The following is a 16,828-nucleotide window of genomic DNA, read 5'->3' on the forward strand; positions in this document are numbered from 1 at the left end:
CCCTCCTGCAACACCAAATGAGGTCCAAGGTAACAGTTACTATTGGTGAAGGCCAAGGCTGAAAGCTGTCAACATCTTTCCAACCTTTGGGGGACCCCCCTCCTTCCCTTAGGCCTCATATCTGGGGTCTCATCTTGACCTCCAACCTGTGACTCAGAACTGAGCACAAATAGGTCACTGCAAGACCTGTTGGTGTGAACCAAGAGCCGCATCACTGGGGTTCTGATGTGACAATGACTGCCTGCCCTCTGAGGGTTGCAGGGCCTTCCCAGTTGGGAAACAGCTAAGCAGTAAGTAACCTTAAAAATAAGTCCCAGCCCTGGTACAGTTAGGAAGACAAGACATGTTTTTGTTGAATTGTAAACTAGCTACATAGATGGATATTGCCAATTTTCTGTTGTTCTTGAGATATAATGCATATATAGATACTCGATTTTACCAATTCATTTCTCATAAGAGTGTTTGTTGTCCACATTTGCTCGTGTGTATGGGTGTGTGGGTGTGAACCACTGTGTGTGTGGAGGTCACAGAACAGCTTGCAGGAGCTGGTTCTCTCCTTCCACTATGTGGCTTCCAGGAACCAAACGCAGGCCATCGGGCCTGGCAGCAAGTGCTTTTACCCACAAAGCCAGCTCGCCATCTTTCTCAAAGATAATGTAGTGGTAACTTAAAAAAAACTTGTAGATTTTTTTTTCTAAAACTCTAGTTCAGGAAACTGTTATCCATCCAAGATGGATAGAAGATGCTATTCCTTGCGCATCTTCTCTATGGCAGAAATTACAGTGTGCCTAGGGATAGAAGACAGAAGGGCAGCCCCAGGTCAGAGAGAAGCTGCGAGGGGAGGCTGCCTGGAGAAGGCATCTCCTTCCCTAAATTTGAAAGGATAAGCTAGGTCAGTTGGTTCAAGCTATCCAGGGGGAGGGACTAAAGAATAGAGCTTAGAATATTCCAGGGACCCTAGACAAAGAGCCACATAATGACATAAACAAAATAAAAATTCTAAATTCAGTTACATTCACCCAACATTTCTTACTAGCTTCCGGGCTCCAGAGACAGCAGGAAGACATATCCACACATAATGTCACGTAATGATAGGACACTGGCAGATAGACACAGAGAAGAAGAGAGAAACAAGAATTGAAGCCCACCCAGAAGGTGAGGGAAACCTTAGAAGGGACACAGTTGGTGCTTTGGCAAAGAGGTAAAATGTTCACACAGAGCAGAGCAGAGAGAGAGGAAAGTAAAGATATAGACAAGGAGTAGTCAGCTGATTGGGATTTTCAAACTATGGAGTCTGGCAGTTTATAAGCAGATATGATGCAACAGAACAAAAATCTTAGAAATTGTGTTGGGGAGAGTGTACTTATAGGCAGATATCTGGACAGCAAGATCATGAGACCATGATCAAGACCAGAGACCATGAAAGCAGGAACAGGCATCCTACCCAGACGTGGCCGTGGGAAGATGGAAACAGGAAGCGTGTGCCTCCAAGAGAGGTGAAGGGTTAAAAGTGATAGGGCTTGGTGGTTGAAGAGGTTTAGAAGGTATAGGAGGAGAAGAGGTCAGAGGTGAGCCTCCAGTTTCCGGTTTGTGTTAGTGGAGGGAAGTGAGGTCAACAGCCATGTAGCTACCTCCTTCCTTTCTTTCTTTCTTTCTTTCTTTCTTTCTTTCTTTCTTTCTTTCTTTCTTTCTTTCTTCCTTCCTTTCTTTCTTTTTCTTTCTTTCTTTTTCTTTCTTTTCTTTCTTTCTTTTTCTTTCTCTCTTTCATGTATGAGTGCTCTATCTGCATGTACACCTGCACACCAGAAGAGGGCATCAGATCCCCATGTACATGGTTGTGAGCCACCATGTGGTTGCTGGAAATTGAACTCAGGACCTCTAGAAGAGCAACGCTCTTAACTTCTCAGCCATCTCTCCAGCCCAGCTGCCATCTTTTCATATGTATGCATATACCCACATACACACACTCACACACACCGTTGGTGGGGTTTACCATCCAACTGCCAGATGTCTTGTAACAAACAGCTTTCACATGTGAGCCATCCAGTGTGAGTGAACATGAAGGGGAGGGGGGGTGGGAGAGACAGAGACAGAGAGCTGTGCGTCCTTTCTTCCCCAATCCCAAGCCAGAAGAGGAAAATACAGGGAATGTCTGGGCCATGCTGCTTTACAGTGTGGTGCTTTAGGGAGGAGCATTGAAGACAAACCCCGGCTTCCGCACACAATGGGACCTGTGTGCCTGAGTGCACACACGAGCTTCAGTCACCTTTCCCTGTGGCCTAGGCATTCATCATCTTTCTCACCCTGTGACCAGCCTAGGTAGTTATCTGAACTCTGGATTTTCCTGACACTTGTGACCTCAGATACATGACAGTGTTTAGAATCTCTACCCTTTGCCTTCCTTTCCCTTTCCCTTTCTTTCCCTTCCCTTCCTTTTTTCTTCCCATCCTTCTTTTTCCTTGCTTCACTGTCGTTTCTTCCATTTGCTCTTCTCTCCTCCATTTCCCCGTCTTCTCTTCTCTTCCCATCCCTTATTTTCCCTTTTCCTCCCCTTCTCCCATCTTCTCTTTTCCTCTCTTCCTCTTCCTTCTTTAACTAGTGTTTAGTTTCCCATGAACATATTTTCATATGACACAAGCGCAGCCACCACCCAAGCAAGGAGCAGGACAGTGCCAGCCCCCTGAAGTCTCAGCTGCTCGCTAATCAGCTCTTAGTCCCTCCCAGCTCCCCTGCCAATCACTGTCCTTACTACAAAACTTGGTTAGTTCGTTTATTCTCTGAGCTATAACTTAAGTATGTTTCCCTTCACAGTGAGGGTTTTTTGCTTGTTTTAGGTCTTTATTCTTTAAAATTCCTTGATTCTTCCATCGCAGTATTCATGGTTTTCATTCATGCTGCTGTAGGCAGTTCTTCTGTGCACTGAAGGAATTAACCATCATGCTTTATTGCTTCCTCTTGCTCTGGTCACTGGGATGTTTCCAGACTGAGTGATTGTGGACAAATACTTGAACATGCTGTGTGTGTGTCTGGGTCACAAATAAGAAGTTTCCTTCAGTTGGTATCTGGACATGGAATTGCTGGCTCCTTGGTTTCATAACTAAAATAATAAAATCATGTGGGTGGTTTTCAGATTCCACAGACTCACTAATATTTGGCATTGTCTCACTTTTTCTTAATTAAACCTCTTTATCAGGTATGCTCTTCTGCTAAAATAGTTTCCCTCCCTCTGTTGGTGAGGGTCACCATCCAATTAACCAGGCACTTTGTAAAAACAGCTTTCACATGTGAGCCACCCTGAGTGAATGAGCGTGAACTCCCATGAGAGAATTTAGATGAATCTTGAGTGGCTTTGACAAAAGTCAATCCTCTGGAGGCTGTGACGACTTATGACTTAACCGCTTACAATCTACCCCTTAAGCATCACGTCGCCTTTGTGTACTTTGATTCCTAGCTTAGCACCAGTGTCTTTGTTGGGTTTGGTTTTGGAACACTAGGCCTTGAATATATTAGCCAGCTCAAAGCCATGACCACCTAGCATTCCTCTGTACTAAAACTTCTCTCTCTCTCTCTCTCTCTCTCTCTCTCTCTAATAGGACTAAGAGCAGTGATTAAATTTTCTCATATCAGAGAGCACATTCCTGAGCACTGTTCTCTGGCAAATGTTACTCACAGATGTGTTCTCTCTCATGTACTCACAGGGTTTGACCAACTGACCTGAACGTGGCCGACAGCCCTCACCTCCAACACAGCCACGTACCATTCCGGCTGATTGGAAAATGTTTCCCTTCAAGGTGAGCAAGTGGATGGGGCTGGCTTGCCTCCGGTCACTGGTGCTGTCCTCACCCAGTATTCGTCAGAAGAAATTAATACACAAGCTGCAAGAGGAAAAGGCTTTTCGAGAAGAGATGAGAAACTTCCATGAGAAAATAGAAGATTTCAGGGAAGAGATATGGGATTTCCGAGGCAAGATCCAGGCTTTCCGGGGCCAAATCCTGGGTTTTTGGGAAGAAGAGAGACCTTTCTGGGAAGAAGAGAAGATCTTCTGGAAGGAAGAAAAAACCTTCTGGGAAATGGAAAAATCTTTCCGGGAAGAAGAGAAGACTTTCTGGAAAAAATACAGAACCTTCTGGAAAGAGGACAAGGCCTTCTGGAGAGAGGACAACGCTCTATGGGAAAGAGACCGGAATCTTCTTCAGGAGGACAAGGCCCTATGGGAGGAGGAAAAGGCCTTATGGGTAGAGGAAAGAGCCCTGCTTGCAGAAGAGAAGGCTCTGTGGGAGGATAAGAAGTCCCTCTGGGAGGAGGAAAATGCCCTCTGGGAGGAAGAGAAAGCCCTCTGGGTGGAAGGGGGTGGCTTCCATCTCCTTGGGGAGCAGAGGCCCCAAAATGGACCCTACAATGCCAACGAAGAGCCACAGTCAACAGCCTTCCCCAGAAGCCGTGCTTAGTGAACACTGGACACACAGGCCATGGGGTACAGATGTCGCTGGTTGGGATCCAAGTCCAGGGTGACCCCGTGTACGAGAGGAAATAAACACTAATTTGTCTCTTTGCCATGAAAGAGATAATAAAATCCTGAAGAGAGGTTTGGAAAAAAAACAAAAACAGCTCTTTAAGGAAGGTTGTATGCATCCTCTCTGCCACGCCCCATGATTCAGTGATTCTTGCCTCCCATCCTCCAGACTGTGCGGCTGGCCACTGGGGCTGCCTCCAGACAGTTCCCAGTGCACTTTGCCGGTGATGGGGTTTGTAAGGTTGTGTATGGGAGACTCAGACGAAATCAGACAGAGACATACAGGGACAGAGAGGAGCTGAGACATCCTGCCTCTGTCAGCCTGTGAGGGTGACCTCCTCTTTACTCCGGCCAGTCCAGGAGGCCTGACAGACTTCTAGAAGTCTGGCAAACTCCTGGAAGCAAGAGGAAAGGGCCTTGACAGTGGCCAGGAACTCAACAGCCCTCTTTTCCGAGAGCCTTGCCTCTCCAGCCTCACACCCAGACAGGTTTCACTGTATGTGTCTCTGTGTTGTCAGAGCCTTGTCCTGCTGACTTGTATAAGCTTTACCATTACTCTAGGCTGACAAGAAGGTACTTACATCCATTGATCAGAGAGCAGTGACCGAGAAAGGCAGAGTGATTGTGTGTGGCCAGCAACAGAACAAGTCTCCTCTGGCCTGGGGTCCAGATCCTTCTTCAGTGCAATCTGGCTCATGGCAGTTGTCATTAGAGGCCAAGAGCTAGTGTCTGGTGAGGAATTTAGGTCACTGGAACAGTGAAGGGAATAGGGTTTAACACAACAGTCAAAGAAACAGACCAAGCAGCCGTGGATCAAGACCTCTAAAACTGTAGGTCCAAATAAACTTCCCAATCTGGAGGGGGATTATCTTGGGTATTGTGTAGAGTAATGTGAAAAAAGTGGCTGGCCTAGAGAGCACAGGATGATGGTTTAGATTTCAGAAGTGACTGCTAAGGCTCATACCCAAGAAGATTTAGTCTGGGTGTGCTAGATGGAATGGTGGGAACATTCAGAGCAGCAAAAGGTAAAGATCAAGCAGGCCCCAGATTCTACCAAAGGAGAAAACTCATTGAGCAGTTAACCCCAAATGAAAGGTATGGGATGAAACATGCAGCTCAGCAGTAAAGATTTGCTTAGCATCTCAGGTCATGGTTTTGACTCCTAGGATACAGAGAAAGGAAATGAAACAGAAAAGAAAATATAAAACATTTTGAAGCAGGAATTAGGAGTACACAATGAACAGAAATGAGCCTTTTCTCAGTGTCCCACAGAGACTACTGGAAGTGACAGCTGTCATTGTACAAGCTACCCAGAGAGAGTTGTGGGTCTCTTTGGTTCCTTCTTTTAGCCGTCACACAGCTGTAACTTCACTGACTCAGGTTCTGCTCTCTCAGATCTAGGTAAAGAAATAGGCAGTTCAATGGGCCAGTGAAGGCCTGGAGAGACAGACTAATGGAGTGATTCCTTGCTTTTCTTTTAAGCTATCTGGGAATGTGAAGAAAGGCTTCCTAGAAGGGCTGAAGGCTTGGAGAAGCTTACTAATAGCTGGCGGCTGAGATCTAGGGTGCATTCTAGGTAGAAAAACTGGCAAAGCGTAGTGCTTCGAGGGACAGCAAGTGGTTGCTTGAATGTGGGGAGAGAATAATGCATTATAAAGTACTGATATGAGGTCAGTGGGCAAGAGGAAGCCCACATACAGAAGAATGATGTATTTATATTTAAATTTATGGTGTTATTTTATTCTAGGGATCAAATCTAAGGCCTCAAGTATGCTAACAAATTCACCACTGTTAAACCTCCAGTTCAGGCTAAAATTTTAGGAACATCTCATGGTTCATATGTGACACAGAGAAATGACATTGGCCTAACCTGAGAGTTTCCTAGAAATCATAAGCCTCAATCTAATATATTGGATTAGGGTCCTGTTAAGAAGGTCACTGGGTTATTTGTATGACTTTGAATTTGAAAGCATATTACTATAATATGTGAAGGACAGGGCAGTAAAGAAATGGGGAGGCCATTCATCTGGTCACAGAAGAGTCTGAGGAAACAGTGCTGGATTGGAGTGAAGCAGCAGTGAAGTTAGGATAGGGAGGAACCACACCTTGGAGAGCCATTGAGAGGCAGATCAGCATCTGCTTGCTGAGGGATGGATAGGATTTGAGCATACAGGAGAAACAGATTACCAAGATGTGTAGGCTCCCCAAGAGACAGTGAAGGGATCACTGTGCCTATCTGTCACTAAAACCCAAGAAAGATCAAGAGTGTGAAAAGTGTAATCTAGGACATGCAAGACTGCAGATCTCCATAACCTGTTTGGTCAGTGCTTGGATCCCCTGGAGTTGTAGGCAGTTCTAAGCCACCCAATATGGGCAATGGGAATGAAACTCTAGACCTCTGGAATAGCAGCACTCTTAACCACTGACCTTTCTCTTCAGCCATGGCACCGTCATCTTTTAAATAAGTCAGTGTGTGAATATCTCTATCCATGACTCCTAAATGAAAATGTATAGAGACATCATAGCTTTTCTTTTTTATTTGTTTTAATTCTTTTACTTTCCCAATTCAGATATTCCATTTTCTTGTAATAATCAGAGTGTTGTTTTAAAAACAAAATCCCAATTATTTGATTTTGCCAACAAAGACTCAGAAGACAGTTGCTGAAGTGAAAGCCTGCTAGCTCAGAGGCAGAGAAAGCACCCAGATGACCTTCCTACTCAGCTAATGTCCCAGAAGGAAAAAGCCCTTCCTACTTAGCTTAAGTGCCAGAAAGAAAAAGCCCTCCTTATTCAGCTCATGTCCCAGAAGAAAAACACCCTCTCTCTTCTCCACACTGCCTTAAATATTCTTCAACTCAATGTTCCTCCTTTCTGTCTATCCATCCTCTGGACCTCCTTAAACTGTTCCCCCACCCCCATGTTCACTTCCTGTCAATCTGATTACTTACTCCGACTCTTGACCTAGGGTTAATTTTATTTAATCCTGTTTACAGAAAGCTCCTGGATTAAAGGTGTGTGCTAGGGCTGAGCTACACCAAACAAGAAACAGGTTTTTTTTTTCCAGTCCACAATCTCCAGGTTCACAATGAGATCAAACATCCTGCAACATCAAAGCTCTGAGCTAATCTGAGTCCTGAAAATCAGGAAGATAATGAACTGACCAAGGTAACCCCATCTTCCTTTAGCTGAGTGCATTTTGTATGTTTCACCTAACTGCTCCCTAGCCCTGCTAACCACATCCTGCTGAACAGAACATTCTAGCCCAGCCACCCCTGCACCTGCAAGGGGTGTTTTAGTAAACCAGAGCTCTGAAACTCTTTGTCATGAAACTTCTGCCCCTAGTGGTTTAGAGCTTTATACCCTGCTTCTCTCCCGGGTTGAGAGTCATAAACAGAAAACAGAGGACTCTTAATCTGACTATCATTAAATGCATTCTGCTGAGTCTGTAAGATGTAAGACATCTGAAGGCCCCAGTGAGAAAGCCATTCAATGTTGATCTTCAGTCTGGGTCTTTGCAGCGGTGAACTATTACAGAGGACACCCCCCCCAAGACATTCCAGGGCCCTGTGCTCCTCTCACAAGGGCTGGCGATCAGTCCTAAGATGACCACTGTTTCTCGACACAAACACTATCCTTCCTCCTGGTCCTCTCAGGAGGTAAGTTCTGATATATAGATATCTGATCTGGTCTATTATATCCTGATGGAGATTCCTCTCTGGTACCTTCCTACAAATGTCAAGATGGAGTCTTGGGAAGTTCTGGTCAGAAATTTTTATGTCTATTTCTATGGATGGCTGTATGGCTAGCCAGTACAATTTATCAATTCTGTTTCAGCAATTGTTCTTGCCTTCTACTTTCCCCTGAACCTCTCTGGAAACTAGAGAGCCAGCCTTCTCTCACAGATCACTTTGGTTAATGGCAACTAGAAGCTGACCTGGGTACTCTTCTTCCCTCTGGAGGAAGTCCTCTGCCCTGGTCACCTATGCTAGGAGAGGCAACCCAACCTCCTTTTCTTTTTTTCTTCTTTTTATTTTTTTTATGGCTCTATTATCCATAAGATAAACGACTCCCCTGGCTCCACCATATTTCCCCTCCCCGCCTCCTTTCCTAAACCCCTGTCTCCCTTGGGATTACCTTCTTCTTATAGACTCATCACATTGGTGTACTCCCTTGGTCCTTCCTCCCTTCTTTTGTCTCACCTCCTGCCATTCTGTTAACTGTGCAGTTTAATTCCAGCTCAGCAATTGGTGGGGGTGGAGAAGAGGGCAGCTCAGCCATTATGAACTGACTCCTCGCCAGTGTATGTTTAAATAGTTTCTCTTTGGAATTTGGCAGTGACTACAGAGTCAGTCGCTCCAAGAAAAAGCTCCAAAAATTGGCCTTATGGCATCGGCAGGACCCAGCGGTCTTAGACCCCACCTATCACTAGACCTGCCTGTCTCAAGCTTACAGGAAGCCCTGATACCTAGACCATTTCCCTCCCCTACACTGACCAATGGTTAGCCTTAGTACAACTCCTCCTCCTCACTGAAGATTTTCATTCACTCTTAGCCATCACCCCAAAGACCTCTTCTCCACTCCTTTTCCCCTCTACCTCATACCATCATTTTACCCCTCACAACAAGGGCGAGGAGACAGCCTCCACCTCACCCCTTCTCCTTTCAGCTTCTCTCATCCCCACCACTCCCCAAGGCTTACAGTCTGTTGTGAGCCTAAGCTCAGTCAACTTCCTGCTCTTCTCCTTAGAGAGGCCTGTCTATGCCCACGTATAGACCAAGAGGAATGCCCATTACTAGTGTATGAGCCATCCTCTACAACAGACCTCTATAAATGGTGGACTCCAAATACCCTGATCTCTGAAAAAACGCCAGGCCCTGACCTCACTGAGTCTATTCTACAAACCCATGGACCCACTTAGGGTGACTGCCAAAAATTGCTTATGACTATTCACATCTGAGGAATAAAAGATTTTATTGGATGTTCTTGGCCACACTTGCCATCCTTGGATAACTGACTTGGAGGTTTTCCCTTCAACCCACCACAAATGGGACCCTAATACGTACACTGGACATTCCTTAAATGCTTAATGGAAAGCCTTCAAAACACACGTTCCTTTTCACACTCTATCCCCGAGAACAATTGGGCTAGAGCGGCTAAATTTGGCTTTTGTTACCCAATCTCCAGACAGCCAAGAAAAAAGAAAAGAAAAAAGCTGAAGGTTTCATAGAGGATAGGAAATGACTTTTTCCATTTCTGGAAATGCCAAAAGGTTTTCATAAGTGAGATGCTGAAAAATAAAGAGTTCAGACTGCAGAGGAGGCAGCACAAAAACAAGCTAAAATCATGGTTGCTCCCTTCAAAATTGCCCCATTCTGGTCCAAAGGCTGACCTTCTCTAGAGAAAAGGTAAACCTTGACAAGAACAATGGGTGAAAATAAGACAGTCTCCACTAGAAAAAAAGATCAACGTATTTGTTGCAAGCAAAGGGGGTATTAGAAAAATGAATGTTCCACCTGCCACAGAAGGGGCGTTGATATTCTAACCATTGGGAGATCAATAATGAGTCTGATGGACCTGGGCTCTGTTCTCCTAGGTGTCCAGGAGCCCTTGCTTACGGCATCTGTAGAAAGCCACTTAATCTAATTTCTAGTAGATGGGGGGACAAGCCCTCTACTCAAAACCCTGCTAGGTCTGCCTTCCCAAAAGAAAATTCCCACCCAGGAAGCGCAGCCCAGCAGTCTGGAATTACCACTTCATAATGGAGAGGCACCAGGAATCCGGATCCCAAGCAAGTAGCTGTGATGACACAGTGAAGCTACCGAAGTGGACAGCTTCATGGACAGAAATAAAAGCTTACTGGGGAAACAAACTGCCGAGCCATTTCCAAGAATAATGGACAACAGCTTGGCAGGAAACCACGCAGATTTGATATCAGAGTTAGCAGGCTGAGAATTTCTGAGTTGATGTAACCTATTCAGATAATCAGGAACTAGATCAATGACAAGAGTTGGCTCTTTAAGGAAATCAGTAAGATTGGTAAATCCTTAGCCAACTTAACCAAAAGACACAGAGAGAAGATACAAATCAATAAAAAGAGAGACAAAAAAAGGGGACATCGCATCAGAAACCAATAAAATCCAGAGAATCATAAGGTCATACAGACTTTAAAAATCTGTATTCCATCAAACTGGAAAACTCAAAAGAAATGGATAATTTTCTTGATATATATATATATAATTAAATTAAAATCAGATGATCAATTTAAGCAGACCTAAAACCCCCAGTACAGTGGTTCTCAACCTGTGGATTATGACCCCTTTGAGGAATCGATGATCCTTTCACAGGGCTCTCTTAAGACCATCAGAAAACATAGATATTTACATAGTGATTCATAACAATAGCAAAATAACAGTTATGATTGGGGATCACTACCACAAAAGAAACTGTATTAAAGGGTTGCAGCATTAGGAAGCTGTAGAACTATTGCCCTAGTTAAACATAAGCAGTCATCCAAAGCCCTGCAACAACAACAAAAACAAACAAGTGGCTGGGCCAAATGAATTCAGCACAGAATTCTACAGGATCTTCAAAGAACAATTGATGCCATACTCCAGAAATTATTATGCAAAACAGAAACGGAAGGAACACTGCCTAATTCTTTTTAAAAGGACTAATTTACCCTGATATATAAAAGATCCACACAAAGACTCATCAATGAAATCCGAGATCCTTATGAAACAAAAAAGCAAAAATTCTCAATAGACTATTAGAAACCAAATCCAAGAATACATCAAAAATTATCTACCATGATCAAGTAGGCTTCATCCCAGAGATGCAGGGATGGTTCCATACAAACTATAAACATAATCCCTCGCATAACTCCTATTAAATGCAAAAGAGGTCTTTGACAAAATCCTTAATGACATCACTTAATGATAAAAAGTCCTGGAGAGACCAGGAATACAGGGGGCATATCTCAACATGATAAAGACAATATATAATTTACGTGCTAAACAGAGAAAAACTCAAAGCAATTCCACTACAACCAGGAACAAGACAAGGTAGTCCACTCGCTCCACACCTGTTCAATCAATGCAGTACTTGAAGTCTTAACCCAAACAACAAGACAACCGAAGGAGATCAGGGGGATAAAACAGGAAAGGAAGGAGTCAAAGCATCTTTATTCGTAGATGTAAAATCTCCACCAGGAAACTTCTACAGCTGATAAACACTTTCAGCAAAGTAACAGGAAACAAAATTAATACACAAAGCCCAGCAGCCTTTTTATTACAAACGACAGACTGAGAAAGAAATAAGGGAACAATACTTTTCACAATAACAGCCCCAGCATACCTCCAGCAAAAAGTATTTTGGTATAACTCTAACCAATCAAGTGAAAGGTTTGTGTAATGAAACCATTAAGACATTGAAGAAAGAAACTGAAGACACAAGAATATGGAAGGATGTTTCTGCATCAGTAGAAATCATACAGTGGAACTGGCCATCCTCCCCAAAACAATCTACAAATTCAATGCAATCCCCATCAAAAATGCCAAAACAATTCTTCACAGAAATTTAAAAAAGGAAAAACAGTTCGCAACTTCATTTGGAAAACACACGGACACACACACACACACAAAATCCAGGATAGCTAAAATAATCCTGAATAAGAACATCCCTGATCTTAATTTGTACTACAGAGCTATAGTAATAAAAACAGCTTAGTATAGGCATAAAAGCAGATAGGTTGATCAATGAAATATAACTGAAGATCCAGAATAAGTCCCCTCACCAATGGACATTTGCTTTTTGAAAAAAAAAAACAAAACAAAAAAACTTCAAGAAATAGTGCTGGTCCAAATGAACAGCTGTACATAAGAATACAAACAGATCCATGTTTATCACCCTGTACAATACATAACTCAGGTATGATATGACAGATATGACAACCATGGTATATCACCTCAACATGTACTCAGACTTCACAAATTCGGTGAGGTTAGGTTTCAGAGGCATGTTAAAGATGGTGAAGTTTAGAGGAGTACCAGGGAAGAATGGACCCCAGCTTCACATTCTTCACCTTCTCTGACAATTGTCTCCTCCTCCCTCTCCTCTTTCTCTTCTTCTTCCTTTCTTCATCATCATTAACTCTCCTTCTTAGACTCTTCTTTCTTCTTTCACCATCAGTTTCCAGACATTTTAAAAATAATAATGAGAACTTGGGTTCTGGCTGTGGGCTGGAATGTTGTTTGGGCAGAGAGACATCTGGTGGCTCTCAAGTTAAACTGCCCTGTCTTGCCAAAGGACAGACACCTCTCTACCGAACAGGAGGGCCCAGCATTGCCCTTGGAGGAGAGAGCTTTCCACCTGGAGTATAGTAAATCGTGAGCTCTGAGGCCACCCTCTGGGTGCACAGGGTGGGTGCACCCAGCTGTCTCACAGGCAGCTACTTCAACAGTACTGATTCATGGCTCCCATCAGTGAAAACGGTGTTATGCAAATAGCGTTTATAAGAATTGGGAGGACCAGAGAGAGGCACATGAGAGATGGGGCCTATAGCACATAACAGCTAGTCCTTCCTGGGGACACTGCATCATCTCTGTGTTCATTGCAGCTGGTCAAGGCTAGACCACAGGGAGCACAGAGACCTTGCCACATCTATGTCTGGATGCTTCCACCCGCAAAGACAAAGGATATTGCTCTACAAAACCCTGCTCCTGAGCTTTCCTCCTGAAGCCAGGTGGGTTATGGGGCAGCTTTCCCACCAACTTTCTCTATTTCTATGTTTAGAACTTTTGCTGCAGAAGTTTAAGGGTTTTGGTGGCACTGGTCTCAAACCAGGGGTCTTATGCATGTTAGGCAAAAGCTCTACCCACATTACACCCGCCTGGCCTGATTTATTTATGTTGGGAAAATGTAATAGCCATTTCTACTTCATTGAAAAAAAACGTTAGGAGTTTACACACACACACACACACACACACACACACACACACACACACCTGCAAAAAAAAAGAACCGGCAGGCCACTTACTGAATTCCTTTATGTATGTGTTCCAAGGAAAGATGGAATTATGGGTGTATGTAAACAAACCTCTTATAATTCAGTGACCTTATATACATTAGGGCATTTGTCTTAGGAAATCCCATTTTATTTTATTTGTACTGGGGACTGAACCTACCATACTAGCCCCAACATGGGTTTTTAAAGCCCCAATAATCTCCAAATTCTTTAATCAAGTAATCGTTCTCTAATTAAATTATGATTGGTTGAATTTAGTCTGGCCTGGATTTTCTTAAAGTGATTAATTAATCCGAGTTCCTTATGAAATTAGCACAATAGTTTAGGGATCTATTTGTTGACATGTCAATTTTCAGATGCCATTAGAAATTAGAATTATCATTCATTTGTTATAAAGGTAACACCATCAAAATTCTTCACTTCATCAGGAATGGAAGAGGCTGGGGATCCGCCTGATGCCTCAGGAAGCCTTTCAGGGAAGCTTGCTACATCCTTCTGACAGGGCGTGGGCACTCCATGCCTGGTCGGTAAAGTCCTCTAGGGGGTGCCAGAGACCAATGAACAAGCTCAGGGGCACACACTTGGCCCTTGGAAAAGGATTACATGATCAGCATAGTTCTCCTTAGTGTATCCTTCCACTCCTCAGTGTCCTGCTTTGGAGGACACATTACACCAGTAGGGTCCCCAGCCACCACACAACTTCCCCAGCAGAAGCCCTGACTTGGTTGGTTTACTCTTCCACACCATCCTTTCAAGGCAAGGGTCCCAAAGCATATCCTTGCTGATCACTCATGTGGTTCAGGGGGAAGTCAAAGGCCGAGTCAAGCCTACTGGGGCCGTGACTTCAACGAGGGCTTCTCAGCAGTCCTGAAGGCCACTCTGGCAGCTGCCTGTAGCCCTCAGTGGCTCAGACCAGGCAAGGCAGTAGGGTTCCCACCACCTCATGTGCCCACGCTAGAATCCTATCATCCTCTGCTCCTCCAAGGAAGTCTTCACCAGTCAGGGAGCGTGAGCTGCCCATGCAGACTGAGCAAGCCGCAGGCGACGACTCCTGGATGAGAAGATGCAGCTTTATCCCCACACTTTACGGAAAGTTTTTGAAGATGGAACTGTTTTCTGGCCATAAAATATTCCTGACTCGCTGAACATAGAAAAAATAAGTTATTCATTCACTCATTTATTTGTACAATTAGATAAACATTTTCCGGTCTACATATGAACATGATGCTTATGTTCTTAGAAGGCTTAAAAATCAATATGATTAGATTCTTCAGAAAATGATTACCATATTCCAAAACAAAGCTATGGACAGAATGGGTGGAGATGGGAGGTCTCTGGAAAAGGTTGCTGGGGAGGGGGTGGAGGGCTGAAAACAATGAGAGCCAAATCCCTGCACTTGGGATTCTAGAAGATAAAACTCAGCAAACACTAATACGCAAAACTGAAACTAACCTTACAGGGTGAGGGTTAGTAACCTCCTGACCAACTGCACTCTAAACTGATATAACTAATGCACCTGGCACATTTGCTCGTCCAGAGGCCAAAGGACCTTTGTCCAGTTCACTCTCAGCAAGCATGATATTTAAGGCCACAGCAGAAGCACAGAAAAGCCTTCAGAGCCACCAGAACTGCACGCTGGCTGTGAGTTCCTGGGAAGACGCTGAGGCCCTCGTTTTTAAAATACAGACCATAGCTACTTGGCTACTTCGGGGGTCGGAGAGAGAAATGAGTCACCTGTAGAGTCCTAACACTGCCCTGGCCAATAAGTGACATCCAATACAGGGACTATTTTTGTGTGTCACAGATGAAAGTAGTCTGATCCTGCCAGTCTATTCAAGGTGGGTCAGCCATTCAGTTCTGCTGGACCATCCCTGAGCTCTGATGCCACCCAAACAGTCACTGATGACAGAAGCATTTTTCCCTGGGGAGCTGTGGATGTCTCTCTTAGATGTGCCCTCAGCAGCAGACAACACTCTCAAGAGAACCTCACTCTTCTGATGGGACAGTTCCCTCCAGGCAAACACACAAGGCATTTGTGACAAACTCCACTGGACCCCACTAAGTGACAAGGTTTCCCTATGCATACCACTCCCAAGGGACACTGCTTTAAGCACCACAGGTATATAGGGTATGTTGGGTGGCAAAGACACGGGCCCCACAGGAAAACGGACTCTGGTCAGGCTCGAGGCTTCCCTCCAGCTGGCTGGGAGCAGCATGTGTGAGTTTACAGAAGTGGCTCTAAGCAAGACGAAACTCTCTCCTCAGAGTAAAGAGGGATGTCCGGTAGCTCGTGGGTTGGGGTGCAATCCAGGGAGCCACCTTTAGGCAGGTGGATAGGCAAGAGCCACAGCATCTGACACAAGAGATGAATTCTGCCCTCAGAAGACAGAGGGCAGGCACAAAGGCAGAAAACAGCAGGCTCCTCTGAGGTATCCTTGGGCTTCCATGGCCTGTGTGTGCTGCCGAGCTCCAGGCTTTGTGGGAAAGCTCTGAACGGAGCTCTCCGGGGGCCTCAGCTAGGCTCTTGGCCCTGACGAGGCTGCTTCTCATTTCATAACTAGTCCGCGCAATTATAGCAGGCAGGGCTCTGTGAAGAGTGCTGGCCTCCTCTCCTGTACTGGAATCCAAGCAGCGGGTGGCCTTGCCCTCATGGAAAACAGGGAGAGCAGTGAGTGCACTTGGCCCACCGGAGCAGGCTTCTGACAGAGCAGTCCTACCCAGCCTCCGAAGACACACCAGGCGAGTTAACCCCGCCCTGCTGGGAAGAATGCTCAGGGCTCATGACAAGCTCCAATCACCCCTCCAATCGCTGCTGCCTGCTGAGGCCGCACCTGCCAGCTCAACAATACTGAGTTGATGCAGGCTCACCTAGGAGGAGCACCTTGGCCTGGCCAAGCTGCCACCCACAGCTCTCAGATACACTGCTCTTCATCCCTGTCATTCAGAAGCAGGGACCACTTGTCCCCACTGTCGTCTTCTGGACCACCATGCCGAGACAGTCGGTCTGATGTCAGGGAGGACAGGGACACCTGGCTCACGTAGCTGACCTGGTCCCACGGTGTGGCCTTGGGGGAGTCCCGCCGTCGGTCATCCATGCCGATGTGCACGCTGACCTGGGATGCGTTCAGAGGCTTCATGCGGCCATGGGCCTGCGCCTCATACCTCTCCAGGTCAGGCTTCCTATAGCTGGAAGGCAAGAACGCAGCAGTGCTTCAATCACTCTGGACAAAGGCCCCTTTTCTCTGATGAAATCTACATTTTTCAGTAACACAAGTAATAAAACTTTATGGGTT

General features: G+C 45.0%; 2 protein-coding genes across 4 annotated transcripts in view; one reads left to right on the forward strand and one right to left on the reverse strand.

The window, feature by feature from the left end:
• Positions 1–229: 229 nt before the first annotated feature.
• Positions 230–4,644, forward strand: Ccdc70 (coiled-coil domain containing 70). Of its 2 annotated transcripts, none has more exons than XM_021661090.2 (2): positions 230–290; positions 3,699–4,644. In XM_021661090.2, exon 2 carries the CDS (start codon positions 3,777–3,779, stop codon positions 4,446–4,448), a length of 672 nt encoding a protein of 223 aa, XP_021516765.1. In that variant the 5' UTR covers positions 230–290; positions 3,699–3,776; the 3' UTR covers positions 4,449–4,644. The 2 variants fall into 2 exon arrangements, with proteins under 2 accessions (XP_021516765.1, XP_021516764.1); XM_021661089.2 differs by lacking the exon at positions 230–290 and adding an exon at positions 1,032–1,155.
• A 10,048-nt stretch (positions 4,645–14,692) lies between these two features.
• Positions 14,693–16,828, reverse strand: part of Atp7b (ATPase copper transporting beta) — a 62,452-nt gene continuing 60,316 nt past the window's right edge. For both annotated transcript variants that reach the window (XM_021661093.2, XM_060381447.1), the window contains exon 21: positions 14,693–16,721. In XM_021661093.2, the coding sequence (XP_021516768.2) occupies positions 16,448–16,721 (274 nt within the window). In that variant the 3' untranslated portion in view covers positions 14,693–16,447. The remainder of the gene's footprint in view (positions 16,722–16,828) is intronic.

Source organism: Meriones unguiculatus, chromosome 4 (genome assembly GCF_030254825.1).
Source record: "Meriones unguiculatus strain TT.TT164.6M chromosome 4, Bangor_MerUng_6.1, whole genome shotgun sequence".
In the NCBI taxonomy this organism is placed as follows: domain Eukaryota; kingdom Metazoa; phylum Chordata; class Mammalia; order Rodentia; family Muridae; genus Meriones; species Meriones unguiculatus.